The sequence below is a fragment of the Physeter macrocephalus genome, unplaced genomic scaffold (genome assembly GCF_002837175.3).
Source record: "Physeter macrocephalus isolate SW-GA unplaced genomic scaffold, ASM283717v5 random_198, whole genome shotgun sequence".
NCBI lineage: Eukaryota > Metazoa > Chordata > Mammalia > Artiodactyla > Physeteridae > Physeter > Physeter macrocephalus.
Window position 1 is genome coordinate 62,505 of NW_021145475.1, and position 12,745 is coordinate 75,249.

The following is a 12,745-nucleotide window of genomic DNA, read 5'->3' on the forward strand; positions in this document are numbered from 1 at the left end:
CGGCCCTGGCTGCCCGGAATGTGCTCCCCCGCACCCGCCCACTGCGGCTTGGGTTTCAGCTTCTACCCGTCCTGGCCAGACGCTGATCCTGGGATGTTGGCATGGTGGGGGGGACCCAGGTGGTCAGAGGCCTGGGGTCCCCCTGCCACTCAGCATAGCAGGGGTCCAGCCCAGCTGTGCTGTGGGCTGGCCTGTCCTCTCTGAGCCTCAGTTTCCCCACTGGTGAGTCTGGCCAGTAGGCCTGTGGGCTTTAGAAGATCCTCTCTCCAGCGCCATCTTGCCTGTGGGGATGTTGGAAAGGGGGGCTGAGAGCTGAGGGCCAAGGCTGGGGAGACCTGGGGGTGTATGGGGAGGGGACACCAGGGTTCCCATCAAGGATCAGCTGGGCCCCCATTGGCCTGAATCCACCCTCTCTGGGCTCTGATACGACACCCAGAGCCTCAGTGAGGGGCACCAGCCACTGGCCCAAGTGAGGTAGGGCCAGGCCCTGCCCACTCAGCACCCCAAGAGTATCCGGGCCGGAAGGGGCGAGGGTATTTTGGTGCTCTGAGTGCGCAGGGCATTCTGGGAGTTGGGTATTTCTGTCCTGCGAGGGCGTCTAGCTGGCCTTGGGGATGGCGGGAGCCTGGGTGGGTGTGGCCACAGGGAGTCGGTGAACAATGCTGAAATTGCCACCCTCTGCACTCAAGGTTTCTGGAGTGGGCAGGGAGGAGGCACAGGAAAGAGCCATCCTTTAGGGAGGGCCCAGGCAGGGGTGATGAGTGATGTCAGGAGAGCGTCCTGCGGGTGCTTGGCCCCACAGGAGCTGTGGCAGCTGGGCTTACAGCTCAGACAGGGCTGCCCAAGACTGCGCCGCTGGGCCCAGGGCCTTATCCACTAGATCAGCCCGAGGAGGCCCTGGGATGGGGACCAGCCCCTCAGCTTTCAGAGGCAAGAATGTGCTGCTGTCCTCACCAACCGGGGCTGAGACAGGCCCTGGGGCAGGGGAAGAAGGCCCTCCTGGCATCCAGGCCAGCACGAGCTGGCCCCAGGGCTGCTGAGCACGGGGTCCTCCCACCAACACCTGCTCCCTTGCCCAGGAGCAGAGCCCAGGCAGCCAGGCCTCTCTGGCCATGATGCCGGAGGCGCCTGAGGTGCTGGAGGAGACAGTGACGGTGGAGGAGGACCCTGGCACCCCCACCTCCCATGTGTCCATCGTCACGTCGGAAGATGGCACCACTCGTCGCACTGAGACCAAGGTACACCTCGCCTCGGTCTCCTGCGGGCCACCCATTATTCAGGTGGAGGGCTGAGGCCACCCTGGCCTCTAAGGCTACCAGCCCACAGGCTGCCCCCTCACCCACCAGGTCACTAAGACAGTCAAGACGGTGACCACTCGAACAGTGCGCCAGGTGCCCGTGGGCCCCGATGGCCTCCCCCTGCTGGACGGCGGCCACCCACTGGGCCCCTTCACCGACGGCCCCCTGGACCGACACTTCCTGCTGCGCGGGGGTGGCCCGGCGGCCACGCTCTCCCGCACCTGCCTTGGCAGCGGGGGCGGCTTTCCTGACGAGCCCCGCGACGTCCCCAGCTATGGCAGCCTGTCCCGCGGGCTGGGTGTGCGGCCTCCGCGCGGAGGCCCCCTGGGCCCAGGCCCCGGTGATGGCTGCTTCACGCTGCCCAGCCGCCGGGAGGCCTTCCCCGCGGGCCCTGAGCCTGGGCCGCCAGCCGGCCGCTCCCAGCCCGAGCGGTTCCAGGCAGAGCCGTATGGCTTGGAGGACGACACTCGCAGCCTGGCTGCTGAGGACGAGGGGGGCCCGGAGCTGGAGCCTGACTGTGGCACAGCCGCACGGAGGAGGCCAGACTGTGGGAGGGGCCTGCGCACCAGGTGAGCCCCCATGCGCTGTCACTGCCTCCAGGAAGCCTGCCTTCCACTCCTTGCAGAGTACCACACGGGTAGTCTCACTGCGGGGCTGTGTTAGTAATACACACGTTAGTTTGAATTGGCCTTGGCTCTTCTCGGGGACAGCGGCAAGGGCGGGCTCTGGGCTGTGGGATTGCACTGGGCACCCTCCCTGCGGGTCTGGAGCAAGAGAAGCTGGTGACGCGCCCATGCCTGCTGCCCCTGCTCCAGCCAGATGGTCCGGAAGACACAAGCCCAAGGGGCCCAGGGCATTTTTCTGAGCTTGGGCCCCAGCCCCTCCCCCATGCACAGGAGCACCCAGAACCCAGGCCCTCGGTCCTTCCCTTCCCCCTGCAGCCCTTGGTTCTGTCTCCCCTGCCCTCAGCTTCTCTGTCTGTCAGGTGGGAACACGACCACTGCCTGGGTCTGGATTATGCTGTGTGGCCACAGGCGAGACACTCGCCCACCCCCAGCCCCAATCCCTCACCTAGGAAGTGGGTTTGACATCTTGTGCCCTGGAGAACTGGTGGCCTGAGGCCCCTCAGATGGTCCTACCAGGCTGGCCGTGTGCAAGGGGTGCACTAGCCAGACATGGCCTCCTGGGGAGGTGGGACCCCAGTCACAGACAGATGTTTCGTAGAAACATAGTTAGCTGGGAGTCAGGGAAACTGCCTGTTGATGGGAGTGAGTGAGCTCCCATCTGGGAGGGATACAAGTTCTGATGACATTGGCTGGGGTTTGGCGCTATCGCTGGCTGTGAGTTTGTTCTTGCTGGGTCGGGTATGACTCTCAGCACTGACGATGCTCCAGGCCCAGCCCTACCCCGTGGGTTCATGGTCCCCCGGAGAATGTGTGATGGGGCCGCTTGGGGGCAGGGCCAGCCAGCAGCCGCGAGAGGACGGTCATGCACCGTGCTCGCCTGCACAGGGCCTACGAGGACGTGGCGGACGATGGCGGTGAGCTGATGGAAGAGCGGCCCCCCTTCCCAGCCACGACGGCGCCCCTGGCCCAGCCGGAACATGGCAGTCTGGGCAGCCTGGACCGGGCAGTGCGGCGCTCTCCCTCGGTGGACAGTGCCCGCAAGGAGCCGCGCTGGCGGGACCCCGAGCTGCCCGAGGTGCTGGCCATGCTGCGGCACCCCGTGGACCCCGTGAAGGCCAACGCGGCCGCCTACCTGCAGCACCTGTGCTTCGAGAACGAGGGTGTCAAGCGCCGCGTGCGGCAGCTGCGGGGGCTGCCGCTGCTTGTGGCCCTGCTGGACCACCCGCGGGCGGAGGTGCGGCGCCGGGCCTGTGGGGCGCTGCGGAACCTCTCGTATGGCCGGGATGCTGACAACAAGGCCGCCATCCGGGACTGTGGCGGCGTGCCTGCCCTGGTGCGCCTGCTGCGGGCCGCCCGGGACAGCGAGGTCCGCGAGCTCGTCACAGGTGAGGCGCCTGGCCACCTGCGTCGCGATTCAGTCGCGAGTCAGGCTCAGGCACTGTGTCAGGTCTCTACCTCTGGACTCGGCCGCCACAGGTGGGGCTGGCGCTGGCCCCGTCCCCGCCAGCTCCCATGTCCCCACCATGACTACTCTAGGTCCTGCCTCTCTGGTCCCCCCCGGCAGGGCAGTGGTGGGGACCGTGGCTGGTCAGGGTCATGTGATGACGCCCTCTCGGCGTGGCCCCAGGAGCATAGTCCCACCTGCCTGGGTGGCTGGGAAGGGGTGGGGAAAAGAAGGCACATGCCAGCTCCAGGCTCCTTGCCAGCCCCTCCTGTGTGTCCTGGCCTCTAGGGGGCTCCTTCCCCCCCTGGGGAGCCCCCTCTCGATGTGGCGTGTGCATCTCACCCACACCAGAGCAGCACCCAGGGCCTCTTGTGGCTTTTGTCACTCCTGTCTTCTGGTGTGAGCTGGGGCCCGAAGAGGGCGGGGTGGGTCCTGAGCTGGTCCCGTGGGGACAGTGCCTGTGGTCAGCACTGGCCGGTTGATGGCGCCCTGCAGGCACACTCTGGAACCTGTCGTCCTACGAACCCCTGAAGATGGTCATCATTGACCACGGCCTGCAGACGCTGACCCACGAGGTCATTGTGCCACACTCGGGCTGGGAGCCAGAGCCCAACGAGGACTCCAAGCCACGGGACGCTGAGTGGACGACTGTCTTCAAGAACACATCAGGCTGCTTGAGGTGTGGGTGGGGCCGGGCTCAGGTGCCCCTCGAAGCCTCCCAAGGCTGTTCCCAGCCAAGGAGGCAGGAGCCAGGCACCAGAGCCTGCATGTACACCTGGGGACAGCTGTCCTAGGAATAACCACGTCCGTGTCCCAGGTAACATGGAAGACAACTAGCCACCCAGGCCTCGGCGTCAGAGCCAGGTCACAGTTCCTGCCCGAGTCCCGAGAATGTGCCTGATGGGGCTGTACTCACCCCCACAGGCAGCCTCTGGATGTCTGCCACTCTCCCATATACCCCTGCTCCATCCCTGCCCAGCTTCGACCCATCCCTGTGACACCCAGGGAGGGGGAGCTAGGACCCTCCTCTCCAGTCTGCTTCAGAGGCCTCCTCCCACTTCCTTGTGACCCCTGCCCTCCCCCCACCACCCTTGGAGGCCCTGCAGAGCCCTCACAGGCAGTCCTGCGTCCCTCGGTCCTGCCTGTCCATCAGGATATCCCCCCATGGCCCTCTGGGGTCCTTACCTCAGCACAAGGTGGAGCCCTGAGCTGCACAGATTCAGGCCTCTGGATCCACTTCTGTCCCTTTGCAGTTCAGCTGGGAGTCAGGGGAGGCCCCCACCCCACACAGATGCCAGGCCAGGGCCCCCTCCTGGGGTCCCAGCAGTCAGGCCATTGCTGCTTCACCTTCACTGCTGACCTCTTCTCATCTGCTAGCAGCCCTAACGGCGTGGCATAGAGCACATTCTGCAGATAAGATGAGACCCTGGAGCTGGAGCTGGGGTCACAAGGCTTGCTCTTGGCCACACAGGAATGTGAGCTCAGATGGTGCAGAGGCCCGGCGGCGACTCCGTGAGTGTGAGGGGCTGGTGGACGCACTCCTGCACGCCCTGCAGTCGGCCGTGGGCAGGAAGGACACGGACAACAAGGTAGGCGGGGAGGCCCTGGCAGGCCCCAGGCAGGGTCAGCCTCGCAGCCTCCCATGAAGGGTCGGGGAACGGAGCAGGAGCCCTGGACTATCCAGGCGGCACAGGGGACGGGTGTGTGGTGCAGGGCAGCAGGTGTGCCCTGAAGCTCTGGACCAGGTCCCGCGTGTGGTAGGTGCTCCCCCCTCCTTCCTCAGCCCCTCCCTGGGTTTCGCCCGAGTGGGCCTCTAACCCAGGCCTCCCCATCCTACACCCGCTCCCTTCTGCGCTCACGAGCTGTGGCATCTTTCCTGGGGTGGGGGGGGTCAGTGTTCCGTGCCCCCCAGCAGTACCCTAGCCCCCTCTCCCTGCAGTCGGTGGAGAACTGCGTGTGCATCGTGCGGAACCTCTCCTACCACGTGCACAAGGAGGTGCCAGGGGCTGACAGGTACCAGGAGGCCGAGCCCAGGCCCCCGGGCAGTGCCATGGGTGCCCAGCGCCGGAGGAGGGAGGACGCCGGCTGCTTTGGTGGCAAGAAGGCCAAAGGTGTGTGGGTGGGACTGGGGTACTGCTCTAGGACCCCCGACCCTGCCAAGCTGAAGGCCCTCCACACCCACGGGGGACACGTTCAGGGAGCCAAGGAGGGTGCCCAGGACCACCTGTGCCTGACCCCCCCGGTGCCTGGACCCAGGCCCTCAGCTCCAGGAAGGGCCTGGGGGCCCAAGTTTGGAAGTGCCGAGGACAGCGCCGCCTCTTGGCATTGGCAGGGCACCTGAGGACCCTGAGGAGCCCAGGGGGCAGCACCCCACCTGCCTCATGCCGTCCCTACCTCAGGTGCATCTGCCAGGGGTCTGTACACTGCCTTCACCTGCCCCACTGCGTTGGCCTTTTCTGATCCCTGTCCCACTTATGGGCACTCAGCCCCCAAAAGTAATTGGGGTGAGAGTCCCCGTCCCTCTGTCCTATACTTCCTGGGAGGGAATGGGGGTGCTTCCCGCTCAGGCTCCTCTCCTCTCTCCTGTGCTTCCTCCGGCCGCCCAGAAGAGTGGTTCCATGAAGGTAAGTCCCTGTTTGTCCTGCCGTGTAGGCCTGGCGGGTGCAGTGGGCACCAGGGACCCCTCCCCCGCCCCCTTTGCTCAGGCAGCCATCTCCATGACAACTGCAGGACCTTTCATCCTTGGGAAGGCCCCATCCCAGTCCCTTCTCCAGGCAGCCATCTCCATGGCAACTGTGTGGACACGACAACTGCAGGAATGTCAGCCTGGGGCTGGTCGGGAGGCTGAGGGGCTGTCCCTCTGTAACCTCAGAGCCGAGGGTGGATAGGGCCTGGGCATGTCCATTCCCAGGGGCACTGGGGAGCAGAGTCTGCCCCTCCGATGGGATGGGCCAGGTGTGGCTCAGATGGAGGGACCATGCAAATGCCCCAGGAGGCTGAGTAGGGCAGGCCCCTGATCATCTGAACTCAGCTCTGCCTTCCGAGAAGGGGAAGGTTCCTCATCTGAGCGGGAGGGCGGCCAGGAGGTGGTGAGCTGGCTCTCACGGAGGTGTGCAGGCTGAGGCTGATGGGTGTTACGTGGGGCTGCTGCAGGGGCCTGCGGGTGGGGGGGGTCTCCTGGCCAGCAGAGCCCAGGGCCGGGTCCTGGCCCCAGACAGGGGCAAGTTTCCCCATGAGTGGGACTCTTGGCTCCAGCCCCGCCTCACTGTGCAGCCAGGCAAGTCCTGTCCCTGCCAGCCCTCGGCTTCCCTGTCTGCACCTCCCTGCCCCAGCCTGGGCTCCTGGGCTCCTCAGTTCACATACACGGTGGGCCCAAGGAGCCCATCGGGAGGATCTGCAGTGCAGCTCCCAGCACCCGATGGAGGATGAGTCCTGGCAGCTCGGGCAGGGCTCAGACCTCCCTAGGCTTAACTGCCCCCATTGCCCTTTGGGCAGAGCTGCCTGCCTGCACTCAGAACGGTGCTCTGTTCCCAGGCCTCTTGGTGCCCAGTCTTGGATGTGGGGGTGCTGTCCCCGCCCCTCCTGACACATACCTGCACCCTGCAGGGTCCCCCTCACCTTCCACTGTCCTCTGTTCCAGGGAAGAGGGATGGTGAGATGGACCGGAACTTTGACACTCTGGATCTACCCAAGCGGACTGAGGCTGCCAAAGGTGAGCAGTGGGGGGTGGAACCCAGGCCCAGGCCTGTCCAGGAGTTAAGCTTTGTACCACCAAACAGGCTGAAGGGCCTTGGGGATCCCATGGGGAAGCTGAGGCCCACAGGTGTGGGGTTCCCCGAAGGACTGTGCAGTCCCTGGGCACCTGCTCAGGGCTCAGAATCAGGGTCTGTGCCACAGGTCATTTCAGGCAGGGTGTGGGCGCGGAGGCAGGGAGGAGCCAGGCACTTGCCAGGTCACACAGCACATGAGAGGCTGGCAGGGATTGGAGCGAGGGCTAGCTGGGCAGGGCCTCCTGTGCCAGCCGAGGAGCCCAGGTTCACTCCTAGGGGTTTTGGAGCCCCGAGGTGCAGTCAGATCCAGTTGGGAGGCTGGGCAAGATCACCCAGATCGTGTGGGGGAGCGGTTCAAGCTTCTCGCCCCCTGTGTCCATCGGAGCCCCACTCTGTGTGGCGCTTCTCTGTGCACTGGGATTCCAGCCTGGGCGAGAGAGGTCTGCCCTGCAAGCCCAGATGCCCAAGAGCAGGGTGCAGCAGCGCAGCCGTGGGAGGTCTGGGGGGAAGCATCCCAGGCAGAGGGACCAGCCCATGCAAATGCCATGCAGGGGCAAGTGCTTGGAGCATCTGGGGGACAGGAAGCTGGAGTGGAGGGAGAATGGGACATGAGAACTGGAGAAAGAGTGATGACATGTGGGGCTTGTGGGGGAGGGGAGGAAATGTCCAGGGACGCAGAAGCCTAAATGTGGGGGCAGACTTGGAAGGCCGCTCCGTCCTCCTCTCTGGAGCACTGTGGGGTGGCTCTGCTGCCAGGCTGGAGCCTCAGTTGATGAGGGACAGGAGTGGTTGAGTGGTTCTGACAGGGAGGGTGGGCCTTATATACGAGTTGGGGGGGCTGTTGCTAGGGAGTCTGAGTCCTGTTGCTAGGGGAGCAGCTGTGGTTACTGCCTCCCTCCCCACTCCAGGCCTCCCGGAATCTCCAGCATCAGGCAGGTCCCATTTCTTTGGCAGTGGGGTCAAGGAAGAATGACCTCGCCTAAACCCACTGTCACCTCACAGCCTGGGTTGACTGCCCTGTGAAGTGGGAAGGCTTTTTACTCTTCGATGGCTAAGGGGTGAACATGTTGGTGCTGAACATTCCTGATGACGCCACAGCCATCCTGGGCCACAGCTTACCCTCCCCTGGGAGGGCTGAGGAGGGGGTAGGGGGTGACGGGGCAGCCTGGGTGACTGTGGGCTGCGGGTGCTCCGTGCGCAGGCTTCGAGCTGCTGTACCAGCCCGAGGTAGTGCGTCTCTACCTGTCCCTCCTGACGGAGAGTCGGAACTTCAACACTCTGGAGGCCGCGGCCGGTGCCCTGCAGAACCTCAGTGCCGGCAACTGGGTGGTGAGAGGCCAAGCCTGGCAGGGAGGAGGCCGAGGGAATCCTAAGAGTATTCCTGGTGGAGATGCCTGGGGAGCTGCTGGGGGAGGGCTTTGTCAGGCAGGGGAGAAGAACGGGCCAGCCGGAGGGGCGGTCAGGGCTCAGGTGGGCGAGTGTCTGGTGCGTGCGGCGCGGCCAGCACTGAGCACACCCCGCACCCCCGCCGCAGTGGGCCACGTACATCCGCGCCATGGTGCGCAAGGAGCGCGGGCTGCCGGTGCTGGTGGAGCTGCTGCAGTCGGAGACCGACAAGGTGGTGCGCGCTGTCGCCATCGCCCTGCGCAACCTCTCGCTGGACCGGCGCAACAAGGACCTCATCGGTGAGGGCGGGGACGGGGGTCTGGGGCCCGGGCCACCCGCTCCTCGCGGCCCCCCTCCTGCCGGCGCCGGAGCGTCCTCACAGCCCCTGCCTGCAGGGAGCTACGCCATGGCCGAGCTCGTGCGAAACGTGCGCAGCGCGCAGGCACCCGCGCAGCCTGGGGCCTGTCTGGAGGAGGACACAGTGGTGGCCGTGCTCAACACCATCCACGAGATCGTGTCTGACAGCCTGGACAACGCCCGCTCGCTGCTGCAGGCCCGCGGTGTGCCTGCGCTGGTGGCCCTTGGCGCTTCCAGGTGGGTGGGCGGGGCTTAGGTGGGGCAGGAGGTGCCCCCAGGTGGGCGGGGCGGGGCCTAGGTGGGGGCAGAGCAGGGCCATCTTGGCCAGACACTGACCCCAGCCCGGACCGCAGCCAATCGGTGCGCGAGGCGAAGGCCGCATCCCACGTGCTGCAGACAGTGTGGAGTTACAAGGAGCTGCGTGGTGCCCTGCAGAGGGACGGCTGGACCAAGGCGCGCTTCCAGGTTCGGCCCACCCTGCCTTTCTCTCTCACTTCGCCCAGGCTGGGTACCCCGCGGGAGCACCCCGACCCACCCCGTCTGTTATGTGCCCTCCTCCCCCTAGTCGGGTTCTGCTAATGCCAAGGGCCCCAAGGCACCACCGAGTCCCGGAGGCTTGGACGATAGCACGCTGCCGCTGGTGGACAAGAGCCTGGGTGAGTATGAGGCAGGGGTCCATCCTGAGGTTCAGTTGTGTCCCTCCACCCTGCTGAGGGGTGGAGGGAGGCCGACCTTCTTCCAGGAAGATGGCCCCCTCCCTTCCCCTCCCCAATCCTCTCCACCCGTGGTGTTCACCTTGGCACCAGGCTGAGGCCAGCCCTGGTCCCCTGCCACTGCTGCAACCAGCCAGCCACCCGCTCATACCTTGCAGACAGCGAGAAGCCAGGCAGCCGAGACGTGATCCCCATGGAGGCACTTGGCCCAGGTGAGGGCAGGTGCAGGTGCAGGCTGCTTATTCTCTGTGTGGGGAGGACCTTCCGAGAAGGTGTGGTTGGAAAAAAGATTTGGTTTAGGGGTGCTCATGGGTGAGGGGTGGAGCAGCCAGGGAGGGGTCACTGCCCAGCCAGGGTGTCCTGTCTGTCAGCTGAGGGGGCAGCTGGAGGGTTCTGAGCTGCTGGTGGGGAACAGGGGAGAGGCTGCAAGGCCCACCGCATGGGAGGGGCCGTGAGAAGGCCTGGCTCAGAGCGGGCTATGTGGGGGCCCTCTCCAGATGCACCCTGGGCTGTGAGGGAGATCCATGCCTGGTGCCTGCCTCAGAGTCCTCTCCTGCCTCCACCCCACAGATGGATACTCCGCCGTTGACCGGAGGGAGTGCAGGCCTCGAGGCAGTGACCCTGCAGGGGAGGCCTCTGAGAAGGAATTGTTGAAAGTGAGTGGCTGTGGGCAGGTGTCCAGGGAGGTGGTGTGTCCGGGGGTCACCTGGAGAGGGGCCCAGGCAAGGTTTGGTCTGGGGCCTGGGGTGGGGCTTACCTGCAGGGCAGTTGGGCTAGGAGACCCGTTCGGGGTGTGGCCCTTCTGCCTCGGGAACCTCACGTCAGAGCCAGCCTGTGGGTGCAGGTGGTTAAAAACTTGCACCACTGGGAGGGAGGGGGCCCGGGACAGAGGGCGCATCTGCACCCTCCTCTGCATGGTCTCGCCTCCAGGGCAGCCCCTGCCATCTGCTCTGTGCCAACCCTGCCTCTCCGAGCCCCGCTGGTTCAGCTCCCCTGGCCCTCAGGCCTCTCCTCGCATGCACCCCGGCTCTCGCCCTGCCCTGCTGACCAGCCCAGCCCCCACTCGCCAGCTCAGACTAACCTGCTCTGTTCTGCCTCTAACGCCCTCCTGCCCACCACCCTGCAGCCCGACCCCGGCAGGAAGGCTCCTCCTCCCGGGCCCAGCAGACCCGCGGTCAGGCTGGTGGACGCCGTGGGGGATGCTAAGCCTCAGCCTGTTGACTCCTGGGTCTAGCTTGCATGCCTGGTACGTTCTTGTTCTCATCTGGTGTTCATCCTCTGGGTGGGGCCTTCTCTCCATCCCATCTGCCTGCCTGCCTGCCTGCCTGCTCCGCTCTCCGCACGCTCCCCGCAGGGCCACCTCGAGCTCAGCGGGCCTGAAGGCCCAGCGGAGGGAAGGCCAAGCTAGGGGCTGAGGGAGGGGCCCTCTGGCCTGCAGCCTGGCTCAGGCCCTGTGCCATCAGGGCCTGGAGGTCGCAGAGTGAGAGCAGGGGTGGTCCACACCTTCCGATGCCCCCAGCACAGGGCCCCCCGAGGACCACCCGAGGCAGCCGCCTTCACCCACGCGTCCATTGCCCTGCTTACCGGGCCTGCTCAGCCTTCCCCTCTTCCTCCTCAGGGCCTGGGCCCAGCCGTTTGCTCTTAGGGTCTGATCTTGGAAGAAGAAGGGACCTCGGGGAAAGGACCTCCAGGCAGCCTGCGCAGACCCCGCCATGGAGCTGGGAGCCCCGGGCGGTGGGGGTAGGCAGCTCCTCTTTCCCTGGAGCTGTGGGTTCTGGACACGACTGCCCTCCCGCCCTCGCTCCCCCCTTCTAACTCCCGGGCGAGTGAGTTTACTGATATGGTGCTTTGTGCCAGTGGGAGCCCAGCGGGGCCCAGGGCCAGGCACCCGGCTTTGCTTTGGGGCTGCCGGGGCCCCTGAGGAGCTGGGTGGGGGTGGGGCCCTGGGGCCCCGCAGCCAGGCAGGGAGGGGGCTCAGTGAAGGGAGTCTGAACCCAAGGGTGGAGGGGCTTCCCTGGGCCCTGAGTGGGGGGCAACCCACAGAGAGGCTTTGGAGGGCCCTGCCCACCCCCGGATGCCTGGAGCGCCTTCCCTGCTCGGCTCTGGCCCCTGAGTAGCACCTCTGGGACTGACCTTTGGCAGCAGCAGTGGGGGACTGCTGTTCAGTGCCTCCTGTTTGTGACTTAAAAACGAGAAAAACACTAATGAAAACAATTAAAAACAAAACCAAAATAAGACTATGGGTAAACATCTAAATTTTTGTAAGAAAAATTAAAAATTTAAAGTAACAACAAAGGAACCTCCTGTCTTCCGAGGCTCAGCTCTCTCCGTGAGCCGCTCCCTTCGTTTGCTGGGTGTCGGAGGTGGCCCTCGGTGTGTGTCTGCTGTGTCCAGCAGGGGCTCAGCTCCGAGTCCCCAGGGTTGTTTCCCCACATGCATCCCTTTTCTACACACAGAGAGGAGTGGGCTTGATCCGGGGTGGTTAGCTGGGTTCTGAGGCCTGGGGTGGAGTCCTGGCCAGTGGCTGGTCTTGGGCACAGGTGGGCCTCAGCCAGGAAGGGTGATCCTGGGGTCTAGGACCCCACCCTCTGCTGGGGCCCAAGGGAGCCTCCGAGGTGGCCAGAGGTCCAACGGTTTGGGGGCCTTGGGGTTGGAGCACCAGGTCAGAGCTGGGGGCACCTGTGGATTTAGGTGGATGCAAACCAACTCTGCTTCATCCCTTGCCAGCTGGGCACCTGCAGAAGTGCTGCAGCAGGTCTGAGTCTACTCTCTCTTCCCCAAACAAGGCCAAGTGGGACTGGGGACGGTGTATCCCCTCAGAGCCACACATGGGCCCCAAAAGGCTAGGCACTGGACAGACCACATCTGGCACTGCTGCAGGGCCGTGTCCACCTTCCCCAGCACCTGCTTGGTCAGAGATGGACCTGCAGGCTGGCTGACTGCCTTGTTCCGGTTTCCCAGGTGGGGCTCACCCCAGCCTGCAGACATCCCCATGGGGCTGTAACAGGTGCCCTCGGCCCGGCCCCGGGAGCAGTACTGAGCAAGGCCGGCCTCCGGCACTGCTGCGCCAGTCTGCAGTGTTAGCATCTGGCCAAGGGGAGCAGCTTGTGTTTGGTGCAAAGCTGAGGACACCAGGGGAAAGGAGCATCAT

General features: G+C 65.2%; 1 protein-coding gene across 10 annotated transcripts in view; it reads left to right on the forward strand.

The window, feature by feature from the left end:
* The window catches only part of ARVCF (ARVCF delta catenin family member), a 36,998-nt gene extending 24,253 nt beyond the window's left edge, over positions 1–12,745 (forward strand). For 2 of the 10 annotated variants that reach the window (XM_028484562.2, XM_028484569.1), the window contains 15 exons: positions 1,080–1,238; positions 1,347–1,867; positions 2,810–3,309; positions 3,864–4,047; positions 4,840–4,957; positions 5,308–5,479; positions 5,975–5,992; positions 7,009–7,080; positions 8,340–8,467; positions 8,673–9,118; positions 9,235–9,346; positions 9,447–9,537; positions 9,753–9,806; positions 10,165–10,250; positions 10,721–11,204. In XM_028484562.2, the coding sequence (XP_028340363.1) occupies positions 1,080–1,238; positions 1,347–1,867; positions 2,810–3,309; positions 3,864–4,047; positions 4,840–4,957; positions 5,308–5,479; positions 5,975–5,992; positions 7,009–7,080; positions 8,340–8,467; positions 8,673–9,118; positions 9,235–9,346; positions 9,447–9,537; positions 9,753–9,806; positions 10,165–10,250; positions 10,721–10,828 (2,769 nt within the window). In that variant the 3' untranslated portion in view covers positions 10,829–11,204. The other 8 variants (XM_028484570.2, XM_055082618.1, XM_028484567.2 and 5 more) reach the window with 6 other exon arrangements.